This window comes from Netta rufina (assembly GCF_964035555.1).
Source record: "Netta rufina genome assembly, chromosome: 1".
NCBI lineage: Eukaryota > Metazoa > Chordata > Aves > Anseriformes > Anatidae > Netta > Netta rufina.
The window spans coordinates 77,287,462-77,304,002 of record NC_140123.1 but is presented as its reverse complement, the minus strand read 5'-3'; the positions used below and the strand labels follow the sequence as shown (position 1 = coordinate 77,304,002).

The window sequence follows — 16,541 nt, the reverse complement described above, 5'->3', positions numbered from 1 at the left end:
CCTGATATCTGTAACAAAAAGCAAAACTTGGAAGAGGTTTGTGTGGATCTTTCAGTTGACTGATGTATATTTTAATTGCAGTATTAGTAAGCTTGATAAGAGGAGCTGAACAGCTGCTGTGGCCACTCAATGCAGGCAGATTAAAATAATTGGGTGGGGGACGTCTGTTAGATTGCCATAAAAAATTTAAATAGGAGCAAAGAGCGTTTGGCAGTCACCAACAAAAGCTTATGGGGGAGAGATGAGAAGAGAGTGGGTAAGGAGAGATGTTGGAAAGCTCTCATGCTGTTCATTCATCTAAAAATAGCCTTGGTCTGTCTCTGAGTTTGTTTGTTTGTCTTTCATTTGGAGACTGCGGATGGAGACTTGTCCTTTCACATGCCTGAGGAGCAGGACCTTGGTTACAAGCTTCATTGATGCCCAGGGTCACAGTTTTCAGAAAAAGCACTTGGAGCCTTGTACATGTTCATGTGGTGTTGTGCACAGGCAGGTGCTGACAGCTCCTCCCCCGTGACTTTATGTGTTGTGAGAGCTGAGCAAGGCTCTTGCTGCCCCCTCTTCTCACCAAGTGCTCCTTCAAGATCCAGTGCGTAATTTTCCAAAACATCGTTTGAATCCGTAACTCTGTGTGCGCTGCTTTCGCTGGTGGGAGATGTAAACATGCTCAAAGATGGGCGTTTTTGCCATTGTGATTCAACCACGATCAATGTATGGGCTGGAACTGCACCTCCACTTCACGCCGCCGCACACAGCACATGGAGAGTAAAACCTTTATAAAGGGAAAAAGCACCGTGCAGCTTTTATAAAAGCAAAGTGGTGAAGTGGGTACATTTTTCAGGATATCCCAGTGACTCAGAGTATGTTTGACAGGTTTTAAAGTTCTCAAACAGAGGAAAAAAAAGAGTGTGCTCTTGTGCTCTTCACCTGTTCCTCAGAGATGACAGCAGCACTAGCACATCCAAGCAAAGCCTGTTTCAGGACTGGGAGCACTCCTTTTTCCAAACTTCTACCCATGTCCCCACAACTCCTCGCAAGGCCTTCCTTTTCTAGAAACAGGGATTCTGCTGCTACAAATTCTGTCTTTTAATTTATCTCACAATATAGGTTTTTATTAGATCCTAATACAACTTGTCAGAGTACGTGTGTTAGCTCTTTTGGAGGCATCAGTTTCTGCTAACAGCACTTAAAAGTATGAGATAAAAAGTGTGAGCTAAATATGTTTAATTGCTATTTACTTGCTTCCTGCGTTTTATCAGAAAATGCATCTCTGAGACACATGCGGACAGCCTCTATGTGGGGTGTCTTGTGGCTACTGGGGCAGACAGTGCAGGTATAATTACAAGTGTCTCTTTTGCATATGCAACTTGCTACCACTTCTGTATTTTCACAGGTCTTAGGAACACATCAAGCGTAAAGCTAAGTGAGGTGTTTGTACTTCTGTTACTTATTTTTGTTTTTGAATGAACTGTGTCACCAGAGCTTAACATCTATGTCTTTGCACGACTCTGGATGCCCAGTTTCTCTCTGGGGCTCCCCAGTCCAATTCAGAGGGATACAAGAAAGACTAAAGTAGCATGTTTTCAGTTACTTTTTTTTTTTTTTTAAATACAAAGATGGAAAGTGCTTGTATTTAAAATACCACTACCACTTCCCCTGGAAGCTATCCTGCAGATTTTTAATGCCCCAGGTTCTTTCCAATGAGCCTTAAGGGATGTTCATCTCTGACAGCATGCCGCTGTCCCTCGAGGTAGAGGAAAGGGTCTGTCACGAGAGCCCCTGCTCAGGGTGGGAAAGGTAGCCAGGCATGCCAGGCCCTTGAATTACAGCTCCCATGAGGCACACCAGTGGGGTTTTGAGTGAAAACATCTTCTTTCTTAGCTGCAAACTTCTTTGAACTTTTTGACCAAGCCATACATTTTTCCACAGAAAGCATATTTTTTCATGACTGTTTTTTAAGACAGAACCCTGATTTTCCACTGAAAAAAAAAAGAGATTTTTAGGTCAATTATATTTCTGAAGCTATTTTTAACAGTCCCTTGGGGCTTTTGTGGCCAGCTTTAGTCACTGTTGTAACAAGAGAGCAGCCAGAGGAATTCTCGGCTGCGTGCTAATTCGGTTCGCTTAATCTTGCACCCCTCTGGGGTGAGAGTCAGGTCCTTGGAATTTTGCATAATTAAGAAGCGAATTAAAAGTCACATAGTGCTTATCAGTGAATGATGAAGTTATAATATCAGAATCCATTGATCAGTTTCCCAATGAGAGTTTACCCCAGGCTCAGTTGTAAGTTTTAAGAGGAATATTTTTGAGTGCTCTGGGAAGAAATTAAGAAAGAGTAAATAACAGAATAACTTTATTTTTCTCCATTTTTTAGTGATAGGTTTTATTTTCTATAGCCTCTCCATATACTGTGAACTTTTTCTATTAATAATGTAAGATTCTGTCCTCGGTAGTATTTTATTTTTTTTAAATACAAAGCTGTGTATTACTGAAAAAAGTACTTTGAGATCGGAAAAAAGAAATCCCTAGATATGCTGGCAGCTAACACAAACGTATTAACGATGTAAAAATAAGATAGTCTATGTGTAGCCAGTGTACCCCAAAGGACCCTTAGTATTTTGGTGAAGAGCACTGTTACTGACTGAATAGTCTGAAAAACCCTGATTTAAAGCAGAACTCAGCACGTACCGTTGTACTGCTCAGTTTCTGAGAAGGAAACCCTCTCTGTCAACAACTAGTTCCAATAAATATTATTTTATTTATTTATTTTTAATGATGGTAAAAGAACATAGCCTTGTCTGGAGCTCATAAATACAAAGGGGACAGGCTAAACTGGATTCTTGGCAGCCACTCTATTTTGTCTTCCTGCAGGCCACTAGAAAAGGTTGAGGATTTTGATTGCTTGTTTGTAGAGCCTGGAAATGGCAGTTCATTCTTCACAGGGCTCGAGTGAGTGAGTTTCTGAATGAATATATCCCCACTTCCAAATATGCAAATAACAGAGTTTTGTTCATTAGAGGAAATTCAAAAAATAATAACACAGGAGTTATGTGGACTGAAGAAACTTGTTTTTATAGAAAGATGTCAAGTACCACAAACATACAGCTGATTAACAAAGATAGATGATTAGCAGGATGCTGATCTCTGGCTACAGCACTTTGAAGAGGAGAGATAAATTTAGCTTCAGCATTCCTCCTTGGTTTATGTTGGGATGTAAGCGCAGTCAATGACAGTACTTGTCTGAGAAGGTAATTCACTAGGACAGTTTTTCTTTGGAAATCTCGTTAACTGCCCTGTTTGGTGGTGACACCCTGGCTGTTTTTAGCACCACTCTGCCGTGGGTAGTCTAAAAAGACTGAAAACGAAGATGAGGAGCTACATGGTTTGAGGATGTGATGATGCCTAATGTAAGAGACACTGAAAACCCTGAGACCTGTCCATTGACTTCTGTGGGCTTTGGGTAGGGCTTTGAGATTAGAGATGTCTGGGGTTCACATATAGTGATACTGTGCAGGACTGGTGGCCACTATGTCCAGCCAGAGACCTGTAGCAAATGCTTTGGACCCCTGCGTGCTGCCTCTGGCAGGTCAGTGGCTGCTCAGCCCACCTAGATGTGGCGGTGATCAAAGAATCTGGGTAGATCTATGGGAAAAAAATTACACTGTGTCCCTTGCTGTCACCATGACTTGTAGCTGGTGGCTTCTCTTCAGTGAGTGGTCTGATGGAGTGCTAAGTGGCATCGGCTGAGAAACACAGTTGTCACTCTGCACAGTTATTTGTTGAAATGCCATGCAGCACAGAGCTGCAGTCGAAGTCATCGGTGATTCAGTGTTTGTTTTTCACAAAGCGCCTACGCTGCCTGCCCACGCACTATAGATGACAGCATTCTATATGGGGACTGCAAACGTGACAGACATTATTTACGAAGCAGTGCCTTTATCAAGTTTTGGCGTTTTGTTGTTTTTTCTTTCCTAGCAAATTGTGCAAAATAGCCTCTGTGTTGCTCGTGTTGAAGCCATGTTATAAATACAGCTGGTTTGCTTGTTTGAGCAGAAAGTTTTTAAAGGTGTTTAAAAAAGCTGAAAGCTAACCGTGTGAGAAGGTCAGGCAGAGCACACCAAATGCTGCTCGCTGGGCTCCAAGGAGCAGCAGCAGCTGCTTCCAGCATTCCTGCAGCTCTTCCTAATAGGGAAAGCTTGCGCAGTTACAGCCAGTTTTAAGTTTGCACAGCCATGTGGAAGAGGGATTTTTGAGGGGAGACATGCCCCTTCCTAACCACTCCTTGTGCTCGCTCCGAACAATTCCTCTGGAACAAGAAGCGGGGAGGTTGGTCGCAGCTTGTCTACCTCTGTCGCACAGGCGCTGTGTGACACAGCTCTCGGCTGCGCTGGACTCCCAGCCTGCTTCCAGCCAGAGAAAGGAAAGAGCAGATTTTCCCCCTAAGATTCATGACAGTAGAAGGCTCTGGCAGCCGAAGGTATCCGGGGAGTCGTAGCTGCTCCAGCTGGGCTCTTTCTCATACACTCACTACACTTTTTCAGGACAACTGCATTGTTCTTACCTTCATTTTATTTTACAAAAAGTCGTGATTGGATTCAAACTCGTAATTCAGATCTGGTTTGGTCAAGTGCTGAAGGACACTGAAGACTCAAGAGAACTTAGTTAATGGGTAAGGAAACTGAATAATCTTATACAGGGTGTGGTAGAGGTAAGTGGGAAGGAGAGGATGTGCTGAATGTGGTGGTGTTGATCATTTGTGTTTTAATTTTTTTCTGTGCTTTAACAAGGTTCAAAGGAAAGAGAACAGCTTGACTCTGGGGAAAAGACTGGCACCACCTACCACTTGCCAGGCTCTGGAGATCCAGCAACAAATGGAGAGCCCTCAGATACTGTTTATTTTGAGACTAGTTTCCTTTCATGTTTCCATAGTTAAACTAAGAGGAAAGAAACTATGAAACGAGAAGTGGCATTGCATTTTTAAACCAAACTGCATAATTATGCTGATTTTGATTTGAGTGGCTTCGTCAGGTGGTGGCTTGCTTCGAAATCTGTGGTGCTATGTTTGTTGTGTTCTGTATTCCGCGTGTGTGAAGACCCTAAACCAGGCAGCTGTGAGCAAAATATCCTGGTCAGAAAGGCTTCCTGAAAGCTGATGGCAAGACAGTTACAGCTGCATAGGTTCAGTCTGGCAAACGAGTTTGTTTAAGCATCAGGTTTTGTGGACCTGGCTGTGGTGTTGCTGGATTTCTAAGTTTTGGTTAGCTGCACAGAACTGAGCAGAGAGTAAGAGCTGTTCATCTTCTGGCTCAGCCCACGAGGAGCTTGTAACTCTAGCAATTGTTTCTGTTTTTCATAACAGTGGGAACTTTATGGGCTATTTTTCCCTCTCTCTGTCCAAAATAAATGTGCTGCTTAAAAACAAAGAAAGAAATCACAGACTCTCTGGCAGGCACACAGTTTGAACTTGGGGTACCTCAGGCTGGAGGGGCAGTTTACAAAATGCACCTTTCTCCTGAGAATTGATGTTGCAGCACAGTGACTTTATTTACATGGATCTGTTTTACATTTCTGGCTTTGGAATACCACATTTTTAATGAGCCTCCACATTAATAGACAGTGAAGAGAGCAACAACGTGCTCTTTAATGGTCTTTCCAGGTATATACACTGATCCATCAACCTGACTTATAGCTACATATATTCAGTCAGACCAGTTTGTATAGTTCCAGTTCAGCTGAGGTGGTTTCTTAAAGCATTTAAGATTCTAACTTGGCATTTAATTCAATGGCAGATCAGCAGATGCATATGTGAAAACATGGTATTTTTTTATATATTAAAAAAATGTGCTTCTCAAGAAGCTGAGGTAATGATCTTTGCTGTGCATTGCATGAAGAGAAATACATAGAAAACAAAAAGTAATTATATTGATTAAAATTGCTAGTGATTGCAGAGCCACCTCTTTGTACTTATAATAGTTTCCTAATTATTAGACTTTCTGAATTTTCTGCACCTTCTGAACTTTTCAGTGGAGAATTATGTGTGCAGGATCTTTGAGAGAGCAATAAAAACGCTAAAACAGCTGCTGATGTGAGTAGGAATATGGTATCCCAGACCATAACAAACAAGCAAAAACAAAACCAAAAAACACCTCCTCCTCACAAACCACAGTCCCAGTGGATGGGTGTGGATTGCCAGAGCATTGCAGCTGGTTTACTGGTGCAGATTGGTGCCTGGGTGCCTGACATGTGCGTGTAGGACAGGGTAGTGTTTGCATATGTAAACGTAGTGGGAGAGATGAAATCAAAGTGAAAGTGTGGAGTGATTATGTAGCAAATGAAGCATAACCTACTAATCCCTAACAGCTAACAGTTTACTTTCTACATGTTCAAAATACTCATGTCCTTGCCTCCAAGTGGTTCTCTGCATGCTCTGTGTCACTAGCACCTGAAATGGTGTTGATGATACAAACTCATGACTTGAAGAAAACTGCCTTAAATAAGAAAAGAGCTTATATAACACCTTTATTTCAGCACAGGTTAGAAGCTGTAACTAATCACAGAACACAGTAACTAATCATGGCACAATAACCTGAGTAACAAACTATTTTTGAAGTGGAAATGGGTAGTTCACTTGGACCTGGAGACAAACTTCAGTGAAATAATATATTCTCTGTGAGCAGCAGGATGGGTGAGAGAGAGTGGTGATCATTGGACATGCCCACATTAGCTCTGAGAGTAGCCATTCATTCACCTGAAGAGCTTAGCCATTCGTTCACCTGAAGAGCTTTGCAAATCATTCTGGAGGGACCCAGCAGCCTCTGCCAGGGGTATGTACCATAGTGGGAGCAAATGCCGGAGCACTCCATAGCCTACTGATGATGACACAGGCCAGGGATGGGGTGAAGCCTTGTTCCAACTCCTGCGCCAGCTGGATTAGAGCATGCTTGGTCCTGAGCTCTGTGTTGTACCTCAATAACCAAGAGCTCTCGCTCTCATGCTTCAAAATATAAATATTTGGAGATAGGTTGTATTTTGTTCCTATTGACTAAATCAACCCCCACCCCCCCAGGCAAATAGCATGACTTTCCAACTAAACCTGGTACATAGGTAAGCTGAGTGTCTTTTTTCCATGTGTTCAGCAAATCTCATTTTCCCTAGACCAAAAAATCCTTTCTTTAAGTAATGTCAGAGTTTATAGGAAAAAACAAAAACAAAAAACAAAACAAAACAAAAAAACAACCAAACAAAAAAAAAACCACCAAACAACTGATTTGGACCACTTGAAACAATACAAATAGGGTTTCGTATTGAATTAAAGGCTTTACTACTGTTAGTCAAATCCCAGTCCTTGGAGTCCTGAAATTAATTATTTCATTTTACTTTATAATGAGATTCGAGCTGTACGCTCAAGTCAGATAATGCAATTTCTTTGTATCTTGAAAGCTCAAAATCCAGAAGGTAAACTGAATGCTAACATATATGTTTTTAAATCTTGTATGCAATACTCAGGTTGATATGATTTTTGAATGTTTGGAAATGACTGTGCATGCCCTCTCACGCGTGTTCGTTCTTCAAAATAGTAGGTCATTCACTTCTCTCTAAATTGTTAAAATTTTTTTATACCAGATATAATAGAAATAGATACTGTTCCTAGTCTGTTCAAAGCATTTGCTGCAGTCAAATTAATACGTATTACTGGATGCAGAAATTGTTAACTTCTGTGCTGTACTAGCAGAGATCCCATCAATTTTCCTTTATCCCTTTTTAAAACAAGCCAGAAAGCAGAAGGTGCTTTGTTCCTTGTTGTTTCACAGGGGCATTACCATAGTAATCTAGGATGAAAAAAGCTACAGATGGATTATACAAATATAAGCATAAATCCTAAGTTGTTTAAATGCATTTCTCGTTTAGTTTAGGCCTTACATTTACATATGCTTAATGTCAACCTTGTTAGACTGAGGAGAAAGAGCAGTATTTCATATTCAAAATCTAGTTTGAGGTCTTCCTGTTTAATAAGAGCTTAACAGAGAACTGGGCAAGCATTGGAACAGGCTGCCCGGGGAAGCGGTGGAGTCCCGATCTCTGGAGGTATTTAAGAGACGTGGATGTGGCATCAAGGGACATGGTGTAGTGGTGGGACTAGCAAGTTCACTTTGATGGTTGGATTTGATGATCTTGAAGATTTTTTTCCAACCCGAGTGATTCTATGGGTGCTTCTATGAGTATGGTATGAATGGAAGTTCTGTAGTGCATCAATGTCTGTTGCATCAAGCAAAGATTGCCATCAGGACTGAGCCCACCTATTTAGGGATTTGGGACAGTGGAAAACATGGACAGAGCCTAGGGCTTGTTGCTCAGCTTCACAAGCACGGGAACACTGAGCAGGAACGTGTTTATGTTGTAGCAGAAGCTGGAGCAGGGTCTATTTAAGGCAACTTTGCCACTAAAATAATAATCATGGAGCTATTGTATCTGATATTGGGTCAGCTGCCATTAGCTTACAGAGTTCACATTATTCCTGGTCAAGCAGGAAACTTTTTCTTATACTGGAAAAAAAAATTGCACCAATCTCTCAAAATATAATGCATGAACTGATGAAAGGAATAAGTTTTATTCTCTTAATCAACCAAGGCTATCCCAAAGCTATCTCTTGTGCTGAGATTGCTTAAAACCCTGTGTTGTCGTTTTTTTTTCTTTTTTTCTTTTTTTTTTTTTTGTAGCATAGACCATTACTTTGGTCTCAGTAGGTATAATTACTTCGGTGTAGCTTGTTACTGCATGCATATGACAACTGTGCATGTATTCTCAACCAGCAACAAAATTCAGACTATTGCAATATGGCTTAATTCTTTTTCACTGACAAAAATACACAAAAATCTTTTCACTTGAAGTCCAGAAAAACTTCAGCTACAGTTGGACGTAGGCTTTTTAAGGTGTTCTGTCTTCATTTTGGCACCTCCACGAAAGTATTGAGCCTCTTTTGGCTTTAATTGTGATTCTTCTGGGTTAGTTCCTCCAAAAATATTGATACCATTGAAGTAAGGCATTCTGAAAATCTGATCTTTTTTTTTTGATGCATTTTAAAGTAGGTTAGTTTTCTGGATGTGTAAAAAGTTCAGTACAGAGTGGTATGTTAGGGATGAATGTTTTGCTAGGCAATACCTTTTTTACATCAGCAATACTTGTTAATGTCAGAAAAGGAATGAAATACATCTCCATTGTATGCAGTGTTTTTTCTTTTCTTTCCTTTTTTTTTTTTTTTTTTTTTAAGGGAATGCTTTTAACGATTCAAAACATGAAATAGTATCCTGAGGCATTTGGAAAACTTGGAGAGGTTGATCACAGAAGGACAGGAAATATTTTCTCCTTTATTTTAACAATTTTAATACTGCTGTGAAAACACGCTCATTCTTCCGCTCCCTGTTTATCCTTAGACTAAAGTTAGAAGGGCTTTTCTTCCTCCCCCGATAAATGGAAATTGCCATTGTAGTATTCTGAAATGTGTTTCCTTACCTGGCCACAGGCTAATGCAGTCTTGCTAGATGAAGTATTTCTGCTGGGGGTGTGCACAGGGTCTGCCCTGTGGGGAACACCAGCCTGCCAGCACCCAAGGGGCTGGCTTGCTGTGTGGAGCACAGATCCCAAGTACCCAGATTTCCAGCTGACAATCTGCAGCCTTGGGAACAAGGCAGGATGCTGGTAGGAGTGAGGAAGTGTTTGTGTAGCAATAACATGATTATATTAACTGCCATTAAATAGCTTTGACACCTAAAGCGTTGCTTTGTGAGGTGTGATGCTTTGCCAAAACTAACAGCTGTACATACATTAACACGCATAAGTACAATAGAGCTTAAGATAAGCTAACTTTAATGCAAGACTCCGAATATCTTCACAAGATCATCAGACTGTACTTATTCTTTTTCTGGTGGAGGCATTGTATTCATTTTTCCACTGATGTCAAAGGGAACAGGATGTAACCCTAGATAATGATGCTAATGAAGTCAGAGTTTCTTAATGAAGATTAATTGTTGGGGCCCCATGCTTTGTGCATCCGTGTTCAGATCCTTCTCCTGACTGCTTCAGCGTCATGCGGTAAGTCCTCTGCTCCTTTGTATTTAGTTATGGAGATGCCATTTTGGTGATCTGAAAGGCTTGTCTCCTTCTGTCATACCAGCAGTCCCTTGGAAGTAGCTGTTTTGACGCCCGATGTGTTTGGAGAAGCCAGACTAGTCAGGGTTGCATTAGTTTGTAACAGGATCTGGAAACCAAATACCCTGTCTGCCGCTCCAGCTGTGCCGGTTTAGGAGAAGCATCTGGAGATAGGGGGGCAGAAAGAGTCAGGCCACAGCATGCACACACCATCCAGTTGTTTCCTAACTCTTGGTTAATCCAAGATAACTATTGAGGATGTCTTTAGTAAAGGACTAGACATTTGGTCCTTAATTGCATGTAATGATGGATATTTACTGGAGTTTATTCCCCGTTCTCTTTATGTCTCGTCCTGCTGGGAACGCTGCCCTGGCTTCAGATGAAGGTGAACAGCCATGCAGCAATGAAAGGCAGTCATGTCCAAGTAGGGCTTGCTTCACACTGACAGCAAGCATGGGGAGGTGAGGAAGACAGGGATTATGTGCACACACATCCAGATAGTGCTGCGGGAATATGAATTGTCAAAATCTGAGGGGTTATGGCTGAGGAGGAGCCTGGAAGTAGCTTTAGAAAGAGTTGAAATAAATTACCAGTATAAGTGAAAGGTTTATGAAGTAGTAATTACACGCATTTTCATGAAGTTTAAAGAAGTAATTAAGCAAACAGAATTAAGACATTATAGTGCTATATTTGCCATTCTATTTGCAATATAACCTTTTCGTGTGGAAAAATGCTGAACTCTTTTTTGTTGGAGCCATATCTGGCTGCAAGGACGTGTCTAAGTGTTGCTAGGGTAGGAGAAAAACAAGTAGGTATAATTGGTTTTGATCTTAGTGGTTTCAAATGGATTTCAGCAAAAGACTAGTGAAAAGCAGACGACTAATCTGATAATGGCATTTACCTAAATGAGTACAGACTAAAGTCATCAGCATTGACAATAATGCAGTAAGATAAAAATTGCTCTCTGCATCTTATGTTAAAATACTGTATTATTGAAAACTGCCATATGTGGGGTTCTTACCTCCCATAATTCACATGGCTCATGAAGGCTTAAAACTCCACAGTGAGCAACAGAGGTAATGCCCAGTGGATTTATATCCACATTGAGGATTCCTTGCAGTATTTGTCAACCAGTGTTTGTATTGTACGAAGGATAGAAGAATGGGACTTTGCTAACAGACAACTGAAAGGCTGCGTGTTGGAGGCTCAGGGGAAAGAGGTCAAGTACACAAGAATAGCCTACACATGCTTAAGAGTAATTTAAGCGCATAGTGTTACTTAAGTCAGGATGTACCACTTGGGTTGTTTTTTTTTTTTTTTTTCAGAGCCACTGGACACCCAACCCCTAAAGAAAACATTTGTTTGAAAGAATATCAGTAAAGCTGCAGTCTGTGTCTTGTTAAAATGTGCTTATGACGGTGGACAAGAAATATGGGAAAAGTGGACGCATTTTTCAAAGGCACAAGATGCAGTTAATCATTCATCTCCTCTGCTGAGTCATTTGCTCTGGTATTTTAGTTACTTACCCGATAAGTGAACTCCTCGGTTCAGTGGAGGAAAGATGCTGGATGTTAGTGGGAGGGCCAGAGAGAAGAATGCAATTGAAGCTGCAGACTTGTGAGGGAAAAGAAGTGACTGGTTGGCAGAAGAAACTGGAGAAGGCTTTTAGTCTGGTCAAGGTTTCGTAAAAGTCAATTATGAAAGCACCCTTGCAATTAGCAGTTTGTGTCCTATCAGGCTGATCACTTTATCCCAGAGCAATATTTCTGTTTATATTCTTTTCTGTTGTTTATTTTTCTTCTTGGTGATGAAAGGACCATTCACAGATCATATTTTAACTAGTCCTACAGTCTAAATAGTAGAGAAAAATACTGTAGCTGTGTATGTATGTTTGAACACATATGCAGGGCATGGACTTCAAAAACAAGTCACCCTGACTTGATGCTCTAAAATCTTCTCTTAAGCTTCTGCAAGGAGATACGTCAAGCTATTAGTTGAAGGAGGCTGATGAAATATGCCTCCTCATATGAAGAGAGAAATGGAAAATGTTCTCTGGGTTTGTCCTACCCTGTTCCTCCCATACAGCAGAGAAAAGCTTTAGGCAGATGGGATTCATGTAAATGCACTAGTTCCCCTTCTGAAAGGGATCTTGACTTTTCTGGACCTCTCCCAAGCCTGGTTGATTTTACAGTAATTTACAGGCTGCATGTAAAAGTTCCACAGTGCATTAGAAGGAAGAGGACGCTTTCAAGTTACCTTGTGTCCCACAAAGCCTAGGAATCTATGAATAGATTAAAACGTAAAATATTGTGTTTTGGCTCATAGAAGACTGATATTTATTTGCCAAATAAAACAGAGTTTTTCAAGGCAACATTTCTTGAGTGTCTTCTTTAGCAGATAAGGAGATTCTACTGGTCCTAACACATGATCTTCCAAAAATATTTCAGTTAATTACTTGTGTTCCATTAGCATAGTAAAAACCTATGTTAATGTGACCTAGCAGAGATTTTATCAAACACATCAAGTGTAAAAGAAGAATGCCTTCTGAAATGCACAGAAACTGGGCAGAGTGATTCCAAACAGCAATAAAGCTGTTTAACAATCTGTCGTGGTGTTCAAGGATGCAGAGTTTGCATCCGACCATTTTTAGCCAACGAGAGACGAGCTGGTGAGTGCTGGGGGATGTTCTGGGAACTTGAAGACTGCCAGAATAAAAATCGTGGTTGACCTCATAACCTTGTCAGGGGCTTTTTTCGTTTGCTGGGTTGTAAACACTTGACCAGTTTTTTTAAAAAATATATATATATTAATTGCACCCATATTAAGGCAAAATTAGCCTGGGTAAGTTTCCTGAGACAGTGCTGAGTTGGCTGATCTGCTTGAATAAAGCAGCACAGCTCTGCAGAGAGGTTTATGGGGGTCCCAAACACAGAATCTTCATTCTGTGCTGTCCTGGAGCTAGCAAGCACTGTCATTCAGGGTTAAACTCCTGTGGCTAGGGTCTAACAACTGAGCTGCGGCATTGTGAACTGTGGCAGCTTTCTGCTTGCCATTACAAAGTGACCTCTGAGATGAGGCAGAGAATGCAGTTTCTTCCAGAGTTTGATTTGCCCATGGTAATTTTTATTTTTTAAAGAGCATTAGTTTGGGTGTCCATACAAAATCCCATTGAAAGAATATTTATGTAACTTGTGGTAATTCCTAAAAGCCCCATCTACCCCCTTAGTTTTTGTGCTCTACAGGAAATAGGACATGCCCTAAATCATTTGCAGTCTTCATAAGCTGTTACCTCATCATTTTCTAATGGGTATCGTTCATACCTCCAATTCCTATTTGAATATTAAAATATCCCAGTTATGTCTACCATAAAAATGTCTATCACTGATACTTTTGTTTATGAAAATGCTCGTCTCAGAGAAACAGATAAGATAAAAATCTTGCAAGCTCTACCCTAAAAACCTGTGATTCTCTCTTTGTACCAGCTTGACTGTAGAACATTCTGTACATGATATGTTCATGAGGATTGAATTGCATACTTCTGTAGTTGTAAAGTTTTCTTTCTCCTGCATTATCAGGATTGGAAAGGAATTAGTTTCTTAGCATACATTGTCTGGTGGTGAATTCTGTTCTTGATCACTTTTAACTATAAATGACAACAGCTTTTTAAAAAATGTAAACATTTACTTGCAGTTTTGCAAATTAGGCTTACATGAATCTTGCTGCTTTGGTTTCACTTGATTTAATCTAGTCAGCTTGGTTTGTGTTGTCTTGTAAACTTTTAGGTTGAGACTACTAAATCTAGCTTCTAAGGCCATAGAAAAGGAAGAAGTGAAGAAGCAAAAAATAAAGGAAAAATTCAAAATAGTCAATTCCTGTACTAGTGCAAAAGTTTGCATATGTGGTCCATGTAAATATTGATATCATTCAATGAGTGTACAGATATACAGTTGTTCAGATCAAAGAAACAGCTTCATTTGTTGCAATTACCAAGTGTCTTGAAAAAAATATTATGAAATAAAGCTCCTTGATGAACTCAAATATATTTCACACATCATAAGAAAATGTTTCCAATGTGTCATTCCTTTGATCTATATTCCTAGATGATGCTGCATATTTGTGAATGATCTTGTCTTTCGTATATGTGAATAAACATACATCATAGGTGCATATAAATAGGTACATACATGTTTACAGTATCATATGGAAAGGCTTGCACGAAGGTGTTTCCATACATTAGGATGCATAGCTGCTGAATGCAATGAGTTGTTACTAATCCTTCAGCCAATGTCTTTAAAAGTCAGGGGGCATTCTTTGACTCTAGATGTGTGTGTAGAATAGATTAATTATAAGTGATGATGAAAAATGAGCATGCAGTGAAGGTACAGATGTTGAAGTTTAAACTAAAAATAGGCATTTAAAATGAAAGTGAAGTTTGTTAATTGCGAGCCTGCTGTGCTGTGATGAAGGGCAGGCTGGTGGATTTGTCTTTACACCTCAGCTGATGCAAATCAGAGTTATTTCACTATCTACACCTACATCAAGTTATGCCTACTGACAGGTTTGATGTTTATTTTTTTTGTACAGTTAGAATGAAAAACAAATTATTTCTCTCCTTGCAGAAATGTGCAGTTTGATGATGCTTTGATGAATACTGAAATTCTTGCTTGAAGTTAATTGTCAGTCTTTAAGCTTCCCTATGTGCTTGCACTTATGTTTGAATGGTGATTACTTCTCTCACCTGAGCTAAATACTAGCTAAGAGAATAGCTTTTTGTATATGTCATCACAGGTGGGAGATAAAACATCTAAAGCTTTTGATTTGATTTCCAAACATAATTGGTACCTTACAGAGATGTAGCATATCTCATGTTGTTTTATTGTATAAACTGTAACACATACATTATAATGGCTGTTCAAAAATGTGAAACACCTTATCCTTTAGTCAATCTTGATCTAAACACAGTCACATCATAAGGAGGGGAGTGGGATTAGTAGGCTGGGAGAGATAAGATGTGTGTTGTCCATGGACCTGTAAAGGTCTATATACCTGCATGCTCAGGGAGGAGAGTGAAGTGACGACCAAGTCACTTCATGCAGCAAAACCAAACTGGGAAAAGCAGACAAGATTTTTTGTTTTGTTTTGTTTTGTGCTCTCCTGCTTTGTGCTTTTGGTTACTGGAATCCTAGTGTTTCTGCAACAATGCTTGCTTAAATGTTTTCAGGCAGAATTGACTTTTTGTTTTGCATGTCTGTACTCCTTTTAAGGAATGCTGGTCTTAGAAAAACAAAGATATTTGAAAGGTTAGAGATGTCCAAGAAAATGGCCTTTTAGAAAAAGAGGACTTGTGTTTTTCCTCGCAGTAGAAGAGATGGTTGTGTTTATTAAACTGTGCATACCATATGATGCTTCATATTTTCCCATTTGATTTCCTGTAGGGTGATTTCACTTGGAACAGCATGTCAGGGCGCAGTGTTCGGCTGAAGTCAGTTCCCGTTCAAAGCCTCTCTGAGCTGGAGCGCGCTCGGCTGCAGGAAGTGGCTTTTTATCAGCTGCAGCAGGACTATGACCTGGGCTGTCAGATTGCTATCCCCAAAGGTAAGGGCTCGATAAACCATTTCTATTTAGCTTGCTAAGCCTCTTCTTCGTAAGCCATTGACTTCATACCACAGTAATAAATGGGAGAAAACACTACATTGTTTATTCCACAGACATTGTCTTCTGTTTCGTTTCTGTTTAAACACAGTAACTGTGCAAAAATGACTGGTAATGTTGTTTGTCTGTTATGTCCAGCTCAGGCCACCTGGGGTGGGATCATCTGATCAAGGACAGATGCCTACAGAGAAGATAATCTAAATCAGACTTATTTGTTCTGGGATCCCTTGATACTCAGTTAAAAGAAAAAGGCTTTTTTGCATTTCCTCACATCCAAACGTAAGCATCTATGTAGGCCAGATAGGTCATGCCCTAGAAGTGATTTTTCAGTTCTGTATTGGCTCTGAAGGAAGCCAAGCATCACTAGTTAAGGCATCTTCATCAAATAAAGTGAATCCCAGTCAAGTTTTCCTCAAGACAGTGGTGATTATTTCCTAGGAAAAAAAAAAAAAATCTAGTATATAACACTGAACACTTAAAGAACAGGAGATTACCTGAAAAGCAGAAGCTCAGATGTCAGAATCCTGATGCAGGATAACCACATATAGACCTATACGTAGGTTACTGTGGCAGAGATCTAAACCTCACTAGAAGTAATGGGAAAGTTTCCCTTGTTTGCTATGGGCTGTAGATCAAGCCTAGCAAAGACAAAGGTCATCTGCAAATCTCTTTCCTGTTTTCACTATTTTGTTTGTTTGTTTCCACTTGTGTACTAATTTGTGGGATAGGAAGGGACCACTGAATTC

At 40.1% G+C, this 16,541-nt stretch overlaps 1 protein-coding gene across 1 annotated transcript in view; it reads left to right on the top strand.

Moving 5' to 3' along the window:
• Positions 1 to 16,541, top strand: part of ARHGAP6 (Rho GTPase activating protein 6) — a gene marked incomplete at its 5' end in the record, with an annotated part of 309,381 nt that overhangs the window by 235,742 nt on the left and 57,098 nt on the right. The window contains one exon of the mRNA XM_084285501.1: positions 15,579 to 15,738. Within this exon, the coding sequence (XP_084141627.1) occupies positions 15,579 to 15,738 (160 nt within the window). The remainder of the gene's footprint in view (positions 1 to 15,578; positions 15,739 to 16,541) is intronic.